This window comes from Columba livia, chromosome 7, assembly GCF_036013475.1.
Source record: "Columba livia isolate bColLiv1 breed racing homer chromosome 7, bColLiv1.pat.W.v2, whole genome shotgun sequence".
Taxonomy (NCBI): Eukaryota; Metazoa; Chordata; class Aves; order Columbiformes; family Columbidae; genus Columba; species Columba livia.
Window position 1 is genome coordinate 16,599,927 of NC_088608.1, and position 19,062 is coordinate 16,618,988.

A 19,062-nucleotide genomic window follows, 5' to 3' on the forward strand; every position below is an offset into this window, starting at 1 on the left:
GTCCCTTTCCTGAGGAGCTGGTGCCCCTCTCGCGTGAAGTCCCGCTGCGGCGTCGTTGCCCCTTTAAGAGGCGGGGCCAGGCCGTTGCTACGGAAACCTCTGAGGCGTTGGGGGAGGCACCCGGATCCGAACCGGGCAGGTCTGGGGGCGCCCGGGGGCTGGGGCGGGTGTTGGGGGGGAGGTTGGGGGTTCTTAGGGTTCCGTGGGGGACGCTAAGGGGACAACAGGGGCTGAGGAGCTGCAGAGGCCGGGGAGGTGGGGTGGTCAGTGTGGGCACCGGGGTTGTACTGGGGTTTGGGGGAGACATGCTGCCCCCTCACCTGGGGATCCGGCAGCGGCAGCCCCCAGGTGAGACATGGAGCCCCCCGCCGGGTGCCAGCAGGAGACACCAGTCCTGACAGCGGCAGCTGCGGAGTTCCTGAGCCTCATCGGTGGGTACCCCCAAAAGCTGTGTCCTGGGGGTGCAAGGCCGGGGGGCACCTGGCCTGGCAGGAGTGGGGTCCAGGTCGTGGGGGCTTGAGCCGGGTGAATGGTGAGAGGCTCAGCCCGGCCTGTGCGGTGGGGGAAACGGAGGTGGGGGAGTACCCTGGGCCGCGGTGACGGTCCCTCCGGGCAGGGCTGGAGGAGCTGGAGTGCTGCCTGTTCGCCGAGACGCTGCAGGTGGTGGCAGCGGGGGACCAGGCCGGGGGCCAGTGGTGGGCGGCAGTCCGGTGGGCACCTTACGAGCGGGCGGGAGAGCCAGCGCAGAGCTGCTTCCTGGTGCAGGCTGGCTCCCGCGGCAGGCAGGACGGTGTGCCCTGCTCCAGCACCCTCAAAGGTGAGTCGGGGGTGGTGTGGGGTGTCCCCTCCCTCCCCAGGGCTGGAGCATCCCGGTCCCACCAGCCCCAGGGCTGGTATGTGGGGCACTGCTGCAGTGCCAGTGGGATGGGATGAGCTGAGTGTCGCTCTGCTCTGCCAGCCTATGTGACCCCGCAGCTGGAGACCCTGGAGCAGGAGGAGCAGGAGCACCTGCAGGTGACCAGTGTGGTGGTGGCATGTCCCCTTCCTCCCTGTCCTGTGCAAGGTCGCTGTGGACAGCCTGTTGTCCCCTCCCTGGCTTGGACAACACTTCTGTCCCACTAACCTGGTCCCCTTCCTCTACTCTGGGGGGCAGCTGGAGTGGGAAGTTTCCCACAATGCATCTGGTAGGATGCCCTGGTTGAGAAGGGTGCAGGGCTGTGCCACCTCAGACGGGAAGTGCCCTGGCTCTACCCCCCACCCCCGCCATGCCCCTTACTTCTCCTGCAGCTTAGAGCACATGCTGTAGAGAGGAGGACCCACATAGTGAGCCACCAGCATGGAATGACTGTCACCAAGATGCTCCAGGAGCAAGAGGTGAGGCTGAGGGGCATCTCTCCCCTCTGCCTCCGAGATGAGGCACATCCTGAAAGGGGGGGTGCATGGCTGGCCTGTCCCACCCAGGGGTGCCCCCAGGCTCCAGAGGATAGCATCCCCAGGGACTGTGTGGCTGTGGCTGTCTCACAAGGTGGCCATGTATCTCTGCAGGGAGAGCCAAAGTGCCAGAGCTTCTCCTACAGCTGTGATGAGGTGCGGGGGCTGCTACTGGAAGGCGCCAGCATCCTGTTGCTGCGGGTGCTGGCATGCCGGCAGGCAGTGCCCCCCAGCCTCACCTTCCCGGCCATCGATGCCGAGGGCCACCTCTGCACCTCCAGCTACGTGAGCTGCCAGCTGGGGGAACCCAAGGGATGGGGGGTCTGGGTCAGGTTGGGGGTGCCAGAGTGTGATGCAGGAGGTGGTGGGTGAGCAGTGTGAATGACAGCATGGGGGAACATGGGGATGGCGCCTCGGGGCAGGGGTGACTCTTGGATAGGGCTGACCCCTGCCTGTGACCCCCTGCCCAGCGTGCCCTGGGCATCCAGCAGCAGGCAGTGGGCTCGACGGAGGTGAAGGTGTTTGTGATCGAGAGAGCTGTGCACACCAGCTTGGGTATCTCCACCATCTGGCAGAGCAGCTTCCTCCCCAGTGGGTACGGCCAGAGGCAGCCCCAGCCCTGCCAGCCTGACAGGGACCCAGGATGGGGTCACGAGTTCTTCTCCCTGCAGGCATTTGGCCCGGCGGGTACAGGTTGGCTGCCCAAGGCTGTTGCTTCTGCAGGATGAGTCTGTCCTTGGCGAGATAGGTACTGGCAGGGGGAAGCTTGTGCCCACCAGCACGGGCAGCCCCTGCCCGCTGTCTGGCAGCACAGTGAGGAATGCCCTGCCCTGCCTTTTTGCTGCCAGGTGGGGTCCAGCCCCAGCTCACCTTCCCCAAACAGCCCCTGGACTGGGAGGAGGACATCCAGCTGTGCTCCTGGTTCCTGGACCAGAAGGTGAGATTGGGCGGGAGCCATGGGGCTGTGTCACTTCCCAGCAGGGTCTCCTCTGGGGTCCCCAGGGGCCACACTGGGGATCAGGCTGGCCAGTACCCGCCAAGCTTCTCAAGTGTGGAAGAGGACCCAGGCATCCTGTTCCCCCCCTGCTGTCATGGTGGCTGGGGCTGTCATCGGTGGCTGTGCCCACCCTGTCCACCCCACTGCAGGAGCAGCTGGAAGCATCCCACACCACCTATGTCCGGCAGCACCCCGAGCTCCTGGCGCTGCTGGCCGACTTCCTCCAGGCCTTGCTCCTGCAGCAACCCCCCGACCCCATCTCTTTTGCTGCCCAATTCTTCGCCCCCTTTGCCTGCCAGTTCCCCGCTGGGACACCCTTTGCCTCTGCCAGGGCTGCCAGCCCCCAACTTCGCCACCCTCCAGCTAATGGGGAATAAAGCTGCCAGTGCTGCCTGTCTAGGCTCGTTCACTTTGGGGAAACTGAGTCATGGGGAGGCCAGGGGGAGGTTGAGTTTCATGCTAACCCCCACACAAGTCTGGGTGGGATCCTGTCCTCCTTGCAGCTGTTCCAGCTCTTGCCTGAGGTGGGGGGTGCCTGGGACATACCCTGGAGCAGGGCCAGACTGGAATCCCTGTGCCTGCCACCAGTCCACCTCTCCCTGGGGGCAGAGCCCCAATGCCCACCTCTCTGTGAGGCACATCATGGTGGCAGAGGGGTGGCTCAAGTAGCAGTCCATACTATTCAGGCACCCACAGCTGCACCTGGGGTGCTCCTCCTCCCACCTCCACAGCCACAAGGGTCCTGGGGCCTTGGTGCCTTGCTTTTGCGAGGACAGCCTGACCTGCCATGACGCTGAGCACCCCATCGTTGGGGGGAGGGTCCCCCCAGGCAGGGACGGTGTGATCACCCTGCACCGCAGAGCCTGCCTGGCTGGGTGCTCCTCCCCGCTGCTGAGGGTGCATTTTGACCTGCTCAGGCACTTGTGCAACACATGCCTGCTTCCTCCTTGCTCCCATTCGTCTGGCCTTTCCCCTACTCCCATGGGGTCAGCTCTCCCTCCCCTCCCTGCAAGACACTGTTCCCTGTCCCCCCAGCCACCCAAAGGAGCAGGACCCCTGGCATGTGAGGGAGGGTGACACATGTGCACGCTCCCACAGCCCTGGGCACGCTGGTGTGTGCATGCCAAGGGGAGGGAGGCACTAGGTCCCCCCCTCCTGGCAAAGGGTGGGGGAACTGAGACCGTGCATGTTCATAGCACGCTTGCTCCCAGGCAGGGCCCCTTTCCCAGCCTAGGTCAGCAAGTGGGGAAGGAGAACTTCCTCCTCCTCTTCTCCTCGGGGGGGGCAACTGGGGCATCCTTTAAAAGCTGGGCAGTGGGTGTTGCACCCAACGTCAAGATCAGGGCTCTGTAGCACCAGATCAGACCCAGACATGGCATCGTTGGAGCCAGGTGAGCCCCATGACACTTGGGTCCCCCTGCACCTCCCCTCCTCCCCTAGACCCCCTTCATGCTGCCCTTGGACCCCTGGCTCTGCTCCCCGACCCTGTGGGCATTGTCGCCCCAGACTGTCCTGGTTTCCGCACCTGCCCTGTCCTGTTTGCCCAAGCCCACCCGTGATTCATCCACTCTCCCAGGACATGAGTAGGCTGGGAGGGACTGGGACCAGTACAAGTTTCTTGTCCTCTCTCTGTGCCCACCCAGCTGCAGGAGCCAGAGCAAGGTCCCCTCCTTTCCCTCGTGCCCAGAAATGCACTTTGGGCCTTGCACTGGTGACAACTGGGCTGAGACGAGGAATTTTTAGGGACATCTGAGCTAAAGGTGGCCTCTGTCTCCTTGGGCAGCCACTGACAGCCCCCATACAGCCATGCTCACCATCCCCCTGGAAAAATGGAATTTGTTCCTCATGGGGCTCACCAGGTTGGGGCAGGTGGGACGTGGGGGAAGCCAATACCAGGGCTACCAGACTACCAGTGTCCTTGTCTCCCAACGGGCTGCCACCTTCCCTCCTCCTCACTCCCTCAGGCCTCTCTGGGTCCTTGAACCGGGGTCAAGCCCAGGATTATGGCACCAGTGGGAGCCCCGTGTCCCCGCAGCACCCTGGCATCCGGGATCAGACCTACCTGGACGAACTCATCAGCATCCCAAAGGGCAGTGGGGTAGGTGCTGCCAGGCTGGCACCTCCATCAGGGTGGACAGAGATGGGCCGAGGGGATGGTACCACAGGGAGCTTGAGGTGAGGGTGCAAAAAGCCATTGCAGGGACAGAGATATGCCTGTGACATGCCCTGGGGACCTCAGTGTCCCCAGACCCAGCTTAGGCAGATCACAGCCCCAGCCTGCATTTTTTCACACTTAGAGGTTTCCAGAGGGGGAAACTGAGGCACAGGGTGTGGTGCTATCCATCCGCAGGAATCAACCCACTGCTCATGCACCTCCCAGGCTCCCTCATCTTGGGCCACCCATGCCCAGCCCAGCAGGGTTCCCCCAGGTTGCCTGTGCCCCACCAGCCCCTCCAGTCCTGGCCCATCCCAGGATGGAAAGGAGAAGGGATAGGAATGGGGGTTACCTTGCCAGAGTACAGTGAAAGCAGGGGTTGGCAGTGGGATCCCATGGGGTGCAATTAATGGTGCCTGACAGTCCTAGGATGCCCCTGTAAATCGTTGCCCAACCTGACCCCATGTGGGATGAGGGTCTTGCTGTCCCCCAGCACTGCTGCTAAGGGAGAGGGGCTGGAGGGCAGTGGTTCTCTCCCCAAAACAGGGAGAAGAAATACTCTCCGTGTGAGAAATGTGCCCATGCAGGCAGTACAGGACTTCCTAGCAACAGGTTAAAGGGGACTGGGAATGCAACTGGGTGACACTGGTTTTGAATGGGAATGTCCCGCTCTGACCTGCTGCCTCGTCCCAGCCTGGTTTCAGCTTTAGGAAACTCTGGGCTTTCACCGGTCCCGGTTTCCTCATGAGCATTGCCTACCTGGACCCGGGCAACGTGGAGTCAGATCTGCAGTGCGGGGCAGTGGCGGGGTTCAAGGTGAGCCCTGGGCCCCCCCAGCCTCCGGGTCAGGAAGCAGCGGGGGTTTCGTAACCTCTCCTGCGCTAACGGCTGCCCAGCCCTATGGCAAACCAGCTTCCCCAGCCCAGAGAGTGGGAAGGGAATGGGGGGGCCCTCCCTTGGCACAGGGGGAGGGCACCCAGGGGTGTGGAAGGGCCACCCCCCAGCTTGGGCTGGGGACAACTGCTATTGCCTCCAGGCTTCTCCTTCCCTGTGTCCCTGGGCTGGTTGACACCCTTGTTGGGAGCCCTGGGCAGCCAGCTCCTACCCAGTGCTCAGCCTCTGCTACCTCGCTCCCTCCTCCCCCAGCTGCTGTGGGTGCTGCTGTGGGCCACCGTCCTGGGGCTGCTGTGCCAGCGCCTGGCCATCCGGCTGGGAGTGGTGACGGGCAAAGACCTGGGTGAGATTTGCTACCTCTATTACCCCAAGGTGAGCAATCACAGGGTCCCCCCCGGCGGTCACACCTTGGGGAGACTTCACACTTGGGCTGGTGGCAGCCCTGGCAGGGACTGGGGGGACAGGACTGTCTAGGGGGTGGAGAGGAGCAGGAAGATGCTGTGAGAGACTCACCTCTGCTAGGGGCTCCCAAAAGCTCCCCAGCCCCAGTGCCCACCCGCTAGCACCCACACACCCCTGCAATACAGGGGCCTGGCAGAGGCAGGAAGGAAGCAGGTGCCTCGGTGTCCTAGTCCAATTTGGGGACACACAAGCACATCCCTTTGGGGGGTGAACCCTGGTGTCAGGGCAGTGATGCGCAGCTGAGATGCAGGACAAGCCTGGGTGTGTTGGTGTGGGGAGCTGGGGAGCTCGGGGGGTCATAAAGCAGAGGAAGCGGGGAGCTAGGGGTCTCATCTAGGCAGCAGGATTCTGATGGGGGTGAATGGCTAAATAACAGGTCCCCAAAAGGAGCGCTGGACACATCCTTCTGTCCCAGCACGTCCCCCCCCCCGCCCCCGGGAGCATCATATCCAGGCAGCTGGGTCCTGTCCCCTTGTACCCTGAGACTGTGTTGTGGGAGAGGCTGGGGTGGATCTCTCAGGGTCCCCACGCTACTCTGGGTGGCTTGCCACAGCCTGGGGACAGGAGTCTCCAGCCTGGAGGCTGTGCCCATTGACTCAGGGCTCAGGCACCTCACCGTGCCCTGGCCCTGCCAGGTGCCCCGCGTGCTGCTCTGGCTTATGATTGAGATCGCCATCATCGGCTCTGACATGCAGGAGGTGATTGGGACAGCCATCGCCTTCAGCCTGCTCTCAGCTGGCCGGTGAGCCACCCCATGGGGACTCCCAGCCTCCCTGATGGCCACTTTCTGCCAAGGGCCACACAACTAACATTCCCCCTTGCCATCCCACAGCATCCCCCTCTGGGGCGGGGTCCTCATCACCATTGTGGACACCCTCTTCTTCCTATTCCTTGACAAGTATGGTGAGTTCTGGGGTGGGGGGACGGGGGAGACGCTCACCTGGGCAGCCCTGGTGCTGATGTGGCACTGGTGTCTCCTGCTCTGTACCACCCCATCTCTTGACACTTCTAGGGCTTCGCAAACTGGAGGCTTTCTTTGGCATCCTCATCACCATCATGGCCCTGACTTTTGGCTACGAGGTGAAGGGGAGAGATGGAGACACCCCTTTCCCTGCACGGCACTGGCAGGGGACTCCCACAGGGTGCCCCCATTGGCATGGGGCTGCAGTGGGGGTGGGGGGCTGCCAGCTCACAGTGCCCTTTCACACTTGTTCCCAGTATGTGCTGGTGAGGCCAGGGCAGGTGGAGGTGCTGAAGGGCATTTTCCTGCCCTACTGCCCAGGCTGCGGGCGAGAGGAGCTGCTCCAGGCTGTGGGCATTGTTGGTGCCATCATCATGCCTCATAATATCTTCCTCCACTCCTCCTTGGTCAAGGTAAAACCAAGGCATTGCCATGGACACTGCCACCCTGGGGTGTCTCAGGGGACATGTAGCGGGGACCAGCTGGTCCTGGCTGCAGGACAGAGGATGCTAGCCTGACCCCATGGCACCCATGTCACCCACTGTGACCAGACTCGGGCGATTGACCGGTCCAAGAAGGAGGCAGTGCAGGAGGCCAACATGTATTTTCTGACTGAGTCCTGCCTGGCCCTCTTTGTCTCCTTCCTCATCAATCTCTTTGTCATGGCTGTCTTTGGTGAGGCTTTCTACCGTCAGCGAAACGAAGACATGGTGAGTGTCACCCCTCACCTGCGGGGAGGTGATGGCTGTGCCTGGCTGTGGGGACAGGCAGGACGAGCATCCCTTGGAGAGTGGGTGGTCCTTGTCCCCTGGGATGCTGGGGAGGTCCCCCCATGTCTGTGGGGGCTGCCAGGTGGCTGTCACACTCGTACCCACTGTGCTTTGCAGCACAACAAATGCATCAACAGCAGTGTCAGCCACTACGCCAGCATCTTCCCTGCCAACAACGAGACGGTGTCTGTGGATATCTACCAGGGGGTGAGTGGCCCCAGGCTATGCCCAACAGGCATCTGTATGAATTTGAGGGACATAGCGCTCCATCCTACTGACTCCTGGGGCTGGTGGCTGCCATCACCTCACTGGGAGGCTGAGAGCTGGTGGGGGTGCCCAGGGAGGGGAATGCTCTGGGGTCCCCCACAGAAGTGTCCCCACACAGGGTGTCATCCTTGGGTGCTATTTCGGGGTGGTGGCGCTGTACATCTGGGCCATTGGGATCCTGGCAGCAGGGCAGAGCTCCACGATGACTGGGACCTACGCGGGACAGTTCGTCATGGAGGTGAGGGATGGGGATGCTGGCCCTCGCCCCCATGGGGAGCAGCTGGGAGGGAGGGGAATAACAGGAGGGCTCTGGGTGGGGGGGTCCTATGGGCACAGCCATCCAGGGGTATTTAGCAGAGTTAATTGCCCCCCAGTGCCTGCAGGGAGCTGGGCATGGGGCACTGCCCACCTGGTGGGTGACAACTTGCTGGCACCAGGGTCCTGGTCCCCAGGACGTAGGATGCAGACAGTGTCCACCCATTGCTGCTGCACAGCCACCCTCACCCCTGTGACATCCCCTCCCAGAGGCACCCTATGGGTGCCCCATGCGTTATTTCCCTAATGAGCTTGTTTGCTTTATGAGCTGGAGCTGACATCTAGTGGGGTCTGGCAGCCCTGCAAGGACCTGTCCAGTGCCCTGACACAGAGGAGGGGGTGATGCCCCCTGTGTTCGTCCAAGCCAGGATTTGGCGGGGGGGCTGCACAGTTCACAGCAAGGGGCAAGGGTGCAGGTTTTGCCATGTCCCCAGGGCTTCCTGCAGCTCCGCTGGTCCCGCTTCGCCCGGGTGCTCTTCACCCGCTCCTTCGCCATCCTGCCCACTGTTTTTGTGGCTGCCTTCAAGGATGTCAGCCACCTCACAGGCATGAATGACATTCTCAACGTCCTTCAGAGCATCCTGGTAAGGTGGGGGGCACTTCCTGCCCCCCAATAGCCCAGCCCAGCAGTCGTGCCCCCCTCACCCTGCTCTCCTTTCAGCTGCCCTTTGCCGTCCTGCCCGTCCTCACCTTCACCAGCCTGCGCCCACTCATGCAGGACTTCACCAACGGCCTGTGAGTGCCAGGGCAGAGGGAGGTAGAGGAGGCAGAGAGGGGTGCCCCAGCTGCAGGCACCCTCGCTTTGCCTATTCATCCCCCTGCACACCACACCTTGGGGGCAGTTGGTGTATGTGCATTGGAGGAGGGGGGAGGGGGTGATAAGGGGGGAGATGTTCGTTCCCATGTGCCCAGGGCATCTGGAGCAGGACAGACTCCATCACTGCCCCTCTCCATCCTCATCCCAACACTACATCTGGTCTCCCCCACAAGTCCTCAGCATCCTCCTGGCACTGCCAGCTCTGCATTTGAAGGGTACCCAGACCCCCATCATGGGGGTGTAGTACGACCGTGGGGTGCAGATGTCCTGGTTGGGGTCTTGCTCACCTACAACCCCAGATCCCCCAGACCGCTGTGCCCACTGGCATATGTGGTGTGGGCTCTGCCCTGGTGCTGATGTCTGCTCTGCTGCCTGCAGCCTAGGGAAGGTGCTGATGACCCTCATCACGGGGCTGGTCTGCGCCATCAACGTCTACTTTGTGGTGGACTTCCTGCCCACGCTGCAAGGCCTGGGGTACTATATCCCTCTGGGTCTGCTGCTGGCTGTCTACGTGGCCTTCATCGCCTACCTGGTAGGGCTGGCACCATGGGAATCGGGGGCTGCCCGGCAGACAGTGCACCCAGCCCATCGACCTGCTCTCTTTTCCTCCACAGATCTGGACGTGCAGCATCGCACACGGAGCCTGGTTCCTGGCCTGGAACCACCACAGCCGGTTCAGCTTCGGTGTCTCCCTCAACCCGCCAGCCCTGGCAGGGACCCGGTGATAAACCCTGTCCCTCATTACTGTCCCCCCGTCCTGCACCGCCCCCTGCACCGGCCACCTGCTTGATGCCACGCGGAGCCCCAGGGGTGATGTTGTGGCAAGAGATACACTCAGCAAGGAAGGGGTTAACAGCTGGGCAGACCTTCCCCCGAGTTTTAGGAGACCCCCCCCAAGTTCGGGGATGCTGGTCCAGGCTGGATGCGGAGTGGGGGGACAGCGGGAGGTGCCGGCAGCCCTTGGCACAGAGGCCTCAATGAAGAAGCCGCCCTGGAGATTTCCCTTCCTCATTAGCGCCGGGAACCGCCGGCCCCCGGGACGACTGATTACCGCCCGGGACCGCTCATCACCACCCGGGACCGCTAACTACGCCTTTCCTCCCGCCGTCCGGGGACAGCGGGACCAGCCCCAGCGCAGCCGGGGCGGCCAGCCCCGCTGCCCGGTACCGGGTCAGCCCCGGATGGGACCAGCCGGAGCCCCACCAGGGACTCCTAAACTCGGGGGAAGCTGATAAATGGCGTGTTTGTAACCTGGCCTCAGCCTCGCTGCTGCTGCACGGCCCCAGGGCGGGGACCCCCACGGCTCCCCCATTCCCAGGGCCAGACCCTTTGCCCCAGGCTGGGTGGGCTCGGTGGAGGGGGTTGCACACACCCACGCGTTGCCGTGGAGGTGCAGAAAGGGGCTTTAGCTTCAACTCTTTGCATTCCCCTGGGGGGAGCGGGGAGGTGGGGGGTCCTCACCGTGCCCTATGCGCCCCGGATGCCTCGGTTCCCGCCTGCCGGCCCCGCCGGATACGGGGCCATTCGGGCCCCTCCCGGGGACGGCCGTCGCTCCCCCCATCACCCCCGTCCTCGGTCCGCACCCCGGGTGGGGGATCCCGTCGCGCTTCGCTCCCCGCCGCGGCCCGCACTTGTTAGACGCTCCCTGGCTGTTTCAAGGCTCCCCCCTCTCCCCAGCACCCCCACAAACCCAAAATCCCCTTTCCCAAACCAACGCGGACGAGGGATAGAGATGGGGAGAATGAGGGGGAAACAGACCCACCATTCCATGTCCCCCACCACCCCGGGAACAGACCCCCCCTTCCCCCCGTTCCTGGGGGCCGCGTTTGTTTATGTGAAGAATTTCCCCTTCCTTAAAACGGCGATGCCGGCCGGGGTGGGGCGGTGCCTCCCGCCTCCGCGTTGGCTCAACCTCGGGCAGCTTGAAGGAGGAGCCACAGCGGTGGGGCCCACCGAAAGGAGGGGTCTTCTCCCCGCAAGGGGCGCAGCTGGCCTCTCTCGCCGGGGCTGCCACCAGCTCTGGGGAGGAGTAGGGACTGCGCTCCCGTCCACAGCGCCCTGCAAGAGGCGCCCCTAGCCCGAGGTGCGGGGGCCTGCAGGGGCTGGGTGGGCCGGGAACATCGGGGTCGGGGTGCTGGGGTCTGCGGAGTGCAGGGACCAGCCCCATAGCTCGTCTGTGGGGCAGGAGGTCGCCAGAGCAGTGCCAGCTGGGGTCGTCCTTCTCCAGCCGGGACCCCTGGTCCGGGGCTCGAAGGCACCTGCTTGGGCACAGCAGGAGGTGCCCAGCCCCGGTCCGCGGCCGTGGGGCAGCGCTCCTAGAGGCACATATAGTTGGGGTAAGAGATGGCGGCCAGGACTCCAGCCTGGGGACAGTGGGGTGGCACAGAGAGGTCCCTCGGTGCCTGGCTAGCGGGAGCACGGTGCTTTTCTGCGCTGTGCCCGCACCCCGCAGCCCACGCATCCAGCGGGGGACTGCCCGCTCCTGGCCTGGGAGTGCAGGATGAGGCCCGTGTCCCCACAACCCCCTTGTCACCAGCCTGTCTCGCAGCCCCGGGGGTGGACGGCATCTCCCTGAGCTCCCAGGCTGTCGGAGCTCCCTGTGGGTGAGCAGCAAAGTTAGAAGTGATGCTCTGATTGCTGCTCCAGGCGTCTGGTCGGGAGATTTTCCTAATTACATTAATTAGAGAACGGGCAGGGCCTGAGTGAGCTGGGGCTGCTGCTTGCTCATGGCTCAAAGAGGAGGGAAGAGCAGGATTCAGCAAAAGAAACGGGTGCTGGAGAGGACAGTGGCTCCCACAGCTGTCCCCGCGGTGAGCAGCGTCCCCTGGCACCTGCCTGCAGCAGAGCCCAGCCCAGCCACCCCTCTGGGGATAAAGTGGGCACCCTGCCTGGCGTCACCTGGGATAAAGGAGTAGCACCAGTCAGCCCAAAATAGAGACTGGAGGAAGCACCACCTCTTCCTTCCTCTCCCTCCCGCCGGGCACGGGGAGAGCACCAGCTGCCTAGTTAGGGGAGCCGGCTGCCTCTCTGTCCAGCGCTGCAAGGGGACAGGGAAACTGAGGCATGACCGCTACCCACTGTCAGAGCAGGTGGCAGGACGAGGTGTCTCGGTTCCCAGCCACAGCCCGGTCCCCGCCAGGGCTCCCAGGGGTTCGTGGTGCTGGGATGCCCCACAGGGAGCTGGGAAGGTCGGAGCCGCAGGTGTGAAGAGGCTTTTGCTCTGCTAGCGCTGCCAGTGCCTGCCAGGTCCTGCTGACTTCGCAGCATCCTAATTCCCCAGGGAGGCACCTGCTGATGCTGGATCCCATCTGACACCCGGGTCACTTGTGGGCATGTGTCGTGTCCCCTTTTGGTCCACGCTGGCAAAGGGAACGAGTTGCTTCCCAGACTCGATCCTCAGGGGCTGCTTCCACCCTACGGGGACGGCTCAACCCCGGGGAGCCAGAGGGATACCCAGGGGGTGCTGCTGCGGGCATTGCCGCCTCACTAATGCTCCGGGTGCCCCCCGGGCCAGAAACGACGATTCCAGCTCTCTAAGTTCCCAAATCACAGCTGAGAGAGATTGAAAGACCCCGAACAAGCTCAGGTGGGAAATTTCCAATTTGCTCTGCCCCCAGGGCAGCGCTGACGGAGGTCGCAGCGTCTCTGGCGACCGAGATGGTGACCGGGATCGTCTGGAAATCCCCCGGGGCCAGACGCTTCCCGGGGACACCGCGGTGCAGTGGTGCCCTGGCAGAGCCCTGCCAGGCTCGTAGGTGGGGAAGGTGCTGGGGATGAGGGAGCACTGGGGATGCCAGTGCATGGGGGACTTGGGAGAGAGCGACTTTTCCCGAGGAGGTTGTTGCATCTTCAAGCTCCCGGTAAAAGCTGCTTTTCGGAGAGCACCTGGAAACAGCCTCACTTCTCCCTGAAGGCAAGAGGGAAGGAACTGCAGAAGAAATTATATATATTATTAATGTGTATATGTAATTTGTCCAAATAATTAGGGATTTGCGGGGAAAAGAAGTATTATAAACAAGCAGGTGGTTACTGGTGCAGCCCCCCAGCCTTTGTTTCCCCCCACACTGGCCTATGCTGGCAATCGGGATCGTGTCCCCGAGGAGGGACAGGGATCCCCCAGCAGAGGCAGGAGCCACCGAGTCCAGGAGGCTCTGCTGCAGGGGACACCCAGCATGGGGACGGGGGGCTTCATGTGCCGGGGGTGACTGCAGGGGGAGACATTTCTCCTTCCCCAGGGGCTGCCAGCTGGGTGGTGGGTGACACCTGCGGGAAAGAGCAGGGCCAAACCCCATCCTCATAATCCCTGAGCTGGGAGGCTATGGAGAGCCCGGGGGAGAGGCTGGGACTCCGTACGATCACCATGGTGCAAGCGGGGGTCCATCTCAGCCAAGCCTGCGTCACAAGCACCCCCTCAGAGACCATCATTCCCTGCACCCCCGGTCCCGGCTCGCCTCGGCTGGGACCCCCGCTCCTCCCCCGCGGGGCGGATGCCGGGAGGAGGAGGTAGGAGGAGGAGGGGGGGGCCCGGCGTTGCCCTTTTAAGGGGTTCCTTGAAACCGCGCCCGGGTTCCATGTTTGCAGCCCCAGCCCGGGCGGAGGAAACTCCATGTTGTAACAAAGTTTCCTCCGCGGCGCCGCTCCCGCGCCCGCCGCCCCGCGCCGCCGCCGGCCCCCGCCCCGCCTCCCCCCCCGGGGGCCGCGCCGGGGGGGGCCGCCCCCTCCCACCCACCCCCCCCCGGCGCCCATGGAGCACCAGTCCATCATCGCCCAGGTTAGCAGGGAGGAGGGGAGCGCCCCGCTGCAGGAGAAAGGTAACGCGGGGGGGGATTGCCCCCCGGTGCGGGAGCTGGGGGAGGTCCCCGGGGTCTGCGGTACCGCGGGGTCTGGGGGCGGCTGCTTGCGGAGGGTTTGATGAGCTGCGGACGCTCTCAGCCTGTTCTGCGCGCCCTGCTGCCCCAGGGCTGGAGTGGGATGCGCCGGGGCACGGTGGGGCCGAGGCTCGGAGGGAGCGGGATTGTCTGCACCCGCCTGGGTGCGGGGACCGTGCTCCGTCCCATTCCCCCGAATCCCGTCGGTGACCCTGGGGTGTTTGAGGCGCTGCTCGGGCCCCGGCGCTCGGCGTATTTGCGCTGTTTCCTCCGGAGCCAGGCGGGGGGTGCAGGCAGCGCCGGTGGGAAAACTGAGGCGGGGAGGGGGACCGAGTGCCGGTACCAGCTGCAGCCCGGCGCCTCGGCCGCCTGTTAATTGCGCTCCCTCCAGCCAGCGCAGGGGTTTTGGCGGGGAGCGCTGCCCGCCCCGCTGCCCGACGCCGGGATGCTGTTCGTCGGCCTGGGGAGCTGGCGGGGTCAGGGGGGGAGCCAAGCGTGAGAACGGTGTCTGTCCCCTGTGAGGAGCTGCCTCCCCACGGGTTCCCTGCCATGGGGCAACCTATGGGGCTGCCAGGGCAACGGGCCCTGGTCCGGCTTCTGGGAGGCACAGCTAAGGGGGAGCTGCGGCTCCGGGCCTAGACGAGCCCCGATCCTGGCCCGGGCTGCAGCCACAATCTTGCCCGCGCCGGCGGTGGGGAAGGGGCTGGAGCCGCCGCACTGCCCCCGGGGCGGGCAGGAGCTGCGCCTCTGCCTCAGTTTCCCCTTGGTCCGCCAATAGGGGCTGCGGTAACGGCACCCGGGGGCGGGCACTTCTTCCTGATTGGTCTTTCGCCTCCGGCATGCTCGAGCCGGCCAATGAGAGAGCGGCCAGGCTGAGGGCGGGGAAAAGAGGCTGTAATCCCCGCCTCCCCAGACGAGGTCCCCCCATCAGGGTCACTCACCCGCGTGGGTCTGTGCCCCCTGCGGAGGGACAGTGGGACGATCTCGGGGGTCCACGATCCTCCTGGGAAGTGCCACAGCGGCCCCGGCTCCCCACACTCTGTTATTGTAGGGTCTCCGGCCGTTCGGGGGGATGCACGTAGGCAAAGAGCTGTGGGTGGTCTCCAAAGACTCGTGTCCGCAGCACCAGCTCTTGGCGGGGCAGGAAGGGTGGACGGACGGGTGCTGGGGGCTGTTGAGGGCTTGGGGGGGTGTCGCCCAGCACCTCCCATGTCAAAACCCTGAACCTGGCTTACCTGACCTTTCTTGCCATGGGGGGGCTTGGGGAACCCCCAGGGGTGCCCTTGTCCTCTTATCCCCTTCCTGCCCCCCCAGGCACCCAAGTCCCCACCAAGAAGCCACGAAACCGCAGCATCTTCCAGTCCCTCTTCTGCTGCCTGTGCCGCGATGAGGGGGAGCCCTGTGCTGGCACCACAAGTGCCCCGCTGCTGGTGGAGGAGAACGGGGCCCTGCCCAAGGTATTCCCCCTCCCCAGCACCCCCACACCCCCAGCTTGACATTGCAGGGGTGACACAGTGCTGGGGCAGGCAGGCTGCCCATCCCCAGCACTTCCCCAGTGCCAGGATGGGGGTTGATATGGGTTCCCCCCCGATGCCAATTCTGGGTGGGTGGGAGGGGGTGCCCCTCACCACCCTGCTGACCCCTGGGTTTGCCTGTGTCCCCCCGCCCCACTGCAGGCTGCCGTCAGACACCTCTTGCCTGAGATCAAGCCGCAGGATGCCAGCAAGCTCTGCGTGGTCATCGACCTGGACGAGACGCTGGTGCACAGCTCCTTCAAGGTGGGGGATGCCCTGGCCCACCCCACCCCTCCTGCCCCCTGCTCTGTCCTCCTCCCAAGTGATGCCCAGTGCCATGGCAGCTGTGATCGGCACTCCACACAGCCCTGCTGGGATGGGTGGGGTGTCCTTACAGGGGGTGGTGGGTCCAGCAGGGGGTGTGGGCAGCGGGCGGGCAGTGTTTGGGCAGGGGTCATCTGCCCAGCACTGATCCTGTTGTGCCCTCCCCAGCCAGTGAACAACGCTGACTTCATCATTCCCGTGGAAATTGATGGCATCATGCACCAGGTAATAGGGGGGTACCTGGGGGGTGGGGGGCACAGCCACCTCTTCCCCGGGGTCCAGCAGCTGTCCCAGTACTCTGCACCAAGGGGCATTCAGGTGCATCAGGGTGCTGGGGCTAGCACTTTGCGGGGGCAGAAGTGGGTGCTCCTTTTCCCAGTAGGTGGGGAGGTGAGGAGGGGTCCTGGCACGGTGTCCTCCTGCAGTGGCCGGCCCCAGGTTCAAGTAATCCAGGATAGGCTGTGATCTGGGCAGTCAGCCTGTTCTTGGTTACTTGGCTCTGGAGCTGGCCAGATGCTTCACTCCGGATGTGCCAATGGGGCTGTGGCATCTTCCAGCCCACGTGGGGCAGGGCTCATGGCACAGGGCATGGGCAGCCCTCTGCCCCCCACTTCCCAGCAGAGAGCCACCATCTGGGATCAGAGGCATGAGCGTCCCCCAGGGTGGGTGGGCATGGGGGTACTGGCAGGGGCCAGGTTGCTGGTCCCTGTGTTGTGCTGCCCTCTGCCCCGTTGCCCACAGGTGTATGTGCTCAAGCGGCCACACGTGGATGAGTTCCTGCAGCGCATGGGCGAGCTCTTTGAGTGCGTGCTCTTCACTGCCAGCCTGGCCAAGGTGGGTGCCGCCAGCTCCCGCCATCGCCTTCCTTTTCCCGGCCACCTCTGGGGTGGCACAATTCCCTTTGCCTGCCTACCCATGGGCATTGCTGGCCCCCTGTCCCCTGCCTACCCCACTGCCTGCCTGCCCCTGCAAGGCGCTGGCCAGGGAAACTGAGGCACTGGGCAAGCTGGCACTGGTGGAGAGCTGGGTGCCATCATCACCATGGGGTGGGCACAGTGGCAGAGTGTGCCCCAGTGACCCCTCTCACCTGCTCGCAGTACGCGGACCCCGTGGCCGACCTGCTGGATAAATGGGGTGCTTTCCGGGCACGGCTCTTCCGGGAATCCTGTGTCTTCCACCGCGGTAACTACGTGAAGGACCTGAGCCGCCTGGGCCGTGACCTGCGCCGCATCATCATTGTGGACAACTCGCCCGCATCCTACATCTTCCACCCTGACAATGCCGTACGTACGCCTGGGGGGAGGGGGGGATGGAGGGGAGGTGGTGGGGGCCACCCCTCAGCCACTGCCTGCTGCACTGCCCACAGGTGCCGGTGGCTTCCTGGTTCGATAACATGGCGGACACGGAGCTGCTGGACCTGCTGCCCTTCTTCGAGAGGCTCAGCAAGGTGGAGGATGTGTACTCAGTGCTCAAGAAGCAGCGGACTAACAGCTAGTGCCACCCCCCAAACCCGGGTGGGGCGCTACTGTGGTGGCTGGATGCCTTATTTTAGAGTGTGTGGGGGTGTCCCAGTGCATCCCCCCTATCGTCTTCCCCAGCCCCAGTGGGCAAGGGTGCCCTCCCTGCCTGCTGGTGGTGGGAGATGTGGATGTCCCTGCTGGGGAGCTGGTTGTCCCCTTCCCACAGAGGAGGGGGGGACGTGTGTGACCAACTGCCTTGCTGTGCTAGGGAACTATTGTGGGGGGTCCATCTCCTCCCCTCCATCTCCCCCAAACCTGCATCCCCCCTCCCTGAAATGGTTCTCAGGTCCTATTCTCCTCTATGTCCCCCCGAGTGGAGAGGGGGGGTCAGCAGCTGCTGCTTTCCACTGCCTTTGGGGGGATTGAGCCCCCCATTTGGGCTCTGCCTGTTGGGGGAGCTGGCAGCCCTGGGCCCCTATTTACAGGGGACATGGGCAGGGTTAACCCCTTACCACCCCACAAAAATGGGAAGGGGGGGAGGTGGTGTCTTTTTTGCCTTGGTGCGTGGAGCCACTATTTTACCGTTAACTCTGCCTTTGGTGCAGCTGATTGCCGGGGAGGGGGTGGAGGACGACATATCCCTACCCCTCTCTCCTGTCTTCTGCTGCCCCCTGCCTTGAGGGTGTGTTTTGGGGGGGCAGCCTGCCCTCAGGGCTGAGCCCCTGGCCCCCCACCATGTGCCTTGGGACACCATGTCTCCATGCCCACCCCGCCTCTAGGCCCTGCAAGGAGTATGCTGGGGGGCTCTTAACTCACCCCCTCCAGCCTCGGTTTCTTCCCATAGCGGGGGTCTGGTGGCCTCTTCCTCCTCCAGTTACACCATGTCAGTGGGAGCCACTCCAGTCACCAATGGGGAGGTCCCCCCGTTGCAGGGGGAGCCATGCACCCACTCCCCATCCGTCTGCAGCTTCACCAAAGGCTGTGACTGCAAGGGGAGAGGGACCCCCATACTAGCCTTAGTGTGCCCACCCGCAGCCTTACCCAGCCCCAGCCCCCCAGCTGGGGCAGGGAAGGGGGCACTCTGGGCCTCCCACTCCCTGCAGCCTGGGGTTACCCTGACCCCCATGGGGTTGGGCTTGTGCCAGGGTACCCCCCAGCCTTGATGGGCTGGGGGCTCTCAGGGAGGGTTTTTTTCGTGGGGGGGGAGGGGAGCTGACCTCATCCAGGCCTTTTAAAGCATCGCAATATGGACAATGTCTCATATATTTTTAGGGGGAAAAGCAACGGTTTCTCAAAAAATCATGGGTGCCTTTTTACCACTGTGCCAGGGAGGGGGAGCAGTATTGAGGGTGGGGGTGGGATGTGAGGAGTTTTAGCTCTCTGGTGCTGTTTGGCCAGCTCCTACCAATACTGCCCTTCTCCTGATGCCAGGTACCAGGGGTGGGCAGGGGTCCCCCCCAAGCTGCCTGCACCCCTGCCTCCACCTCCTGCCCCATGGTGGGGGGTTGGGATGTGGGATGCTGCGGCACACCCCTCCCCACCAGACCCCTGCCAGCCCCCAGCCTGATCCTGCCCCTCCAGGAGGGTTGAACTCAGCACTTTATATTAGACAAGTCAAATGGCACCAGCAAAGCCCACTGCCCGGTGAGCACCCATGGGTGCTGCAGCACCCAAAGAGTGCAGCCTCCACGCTGGGCACCCTTGGAAGCCCAGGAGGGCCAGCGGTGGCATTGGGGGCGCTGGGGAGGGCTGGGGGACCAGATCCAAGTGCCTTTGTGTGATTAAAGCTGTTGTATCATCTTGGAAAGGTGAGTCCTGATGTGTTGC

At 63.9% G+C, this 19,062-nt stretch overlaps 2 protein-coding genes across 5 annotated transcripts; both read left to right on the forward strand.

Annotated features, from left to right (window-relative positions):
- SLC11A1 (solute carrier family 11 member 1) lies at window positions 1–10,324 on the forward strand. Of its 4 annotated transcripts, none has more exons than XM_065070703.1 (21): window positions 1–139; window positions 383–431; window positions 617–817; window positions 959–1,014; window positions 1,288–1,374; window positions 1,546–1,716; window positions 1,902–2,026; window positions 2,103–2,368; window positions 4,393–4,526; window positions 5,277–5,399; window positions 5,730–5,849; window positions 6,575–6,681; window positions 6,772–6,842; window positions 6,952–7,313; window positions 7,452–7,610; window positions 7,788–7,877; window positions 8,056–8,175; window positions 8,687–8,836; window positions 8,914–8,987; window positions 9,448–9,601; window positions 9,684–10,324. In XM_065070703.1, the coding sequence occupies exons 5-21, from the start codon at window positions 1,342–1,344 to the stop codon at window positions 9,792–9,794; spliced, it is 2,370 nt and encodes a 789-aa protein (XP_064926775.1). In that variant the 5' UTR covers window positions 1–139; window positions 383–431; window positions 617–817; window positions 959–1,014; window positions 1,288–1,341; the 3' UTR covers window positions 9,795–10,324. The 4 variants fall into 4 exon arrangements, with proteins under 4 accessions (XP_064926775.1, XP_064926772.1, XP_064926773.1 ...); XM_065070700.1 differs by having other exon boundaries at window positions 3–139; window positions 336–431; XM_065070701.1 differs by lacking the exon at window positions 1–139 and having other exon boundaries at window positions 186–431; window positions 6,952–7,019; window positions 7,158–7,313.
- A 3,322-nt stretch (window positions 10,325–13,646) lies between these two features.
- On the forward strand, window positions 13,647–19,042 carry CTDSP1 (CTD small phosphatase 1). Its single transcript, XM_065070732.1, has 7 exons — window positions 13,647–13,880; window positions 15,252–15,394; window positions 15,614–15,715; window positions 15,944–16,000; window positions 16,517–16,609; window positions 16,873–17,058; window positions 17,142–19,042. Exons 1-7 carry the CDS (start codon window positions 13,814–13,816, stop codon window positions 17,268–17,270), a joined length of 777 nt encoding a protein of 258 aa, XP_064926804.1. The 5' UTR covers window positions 13,647–13,813; the 3' UTR covers window positions 17,271–19,042.
- The last annotated feature ends 20 nt before the right edge of the window (window positions 19,043–19,062 follow it).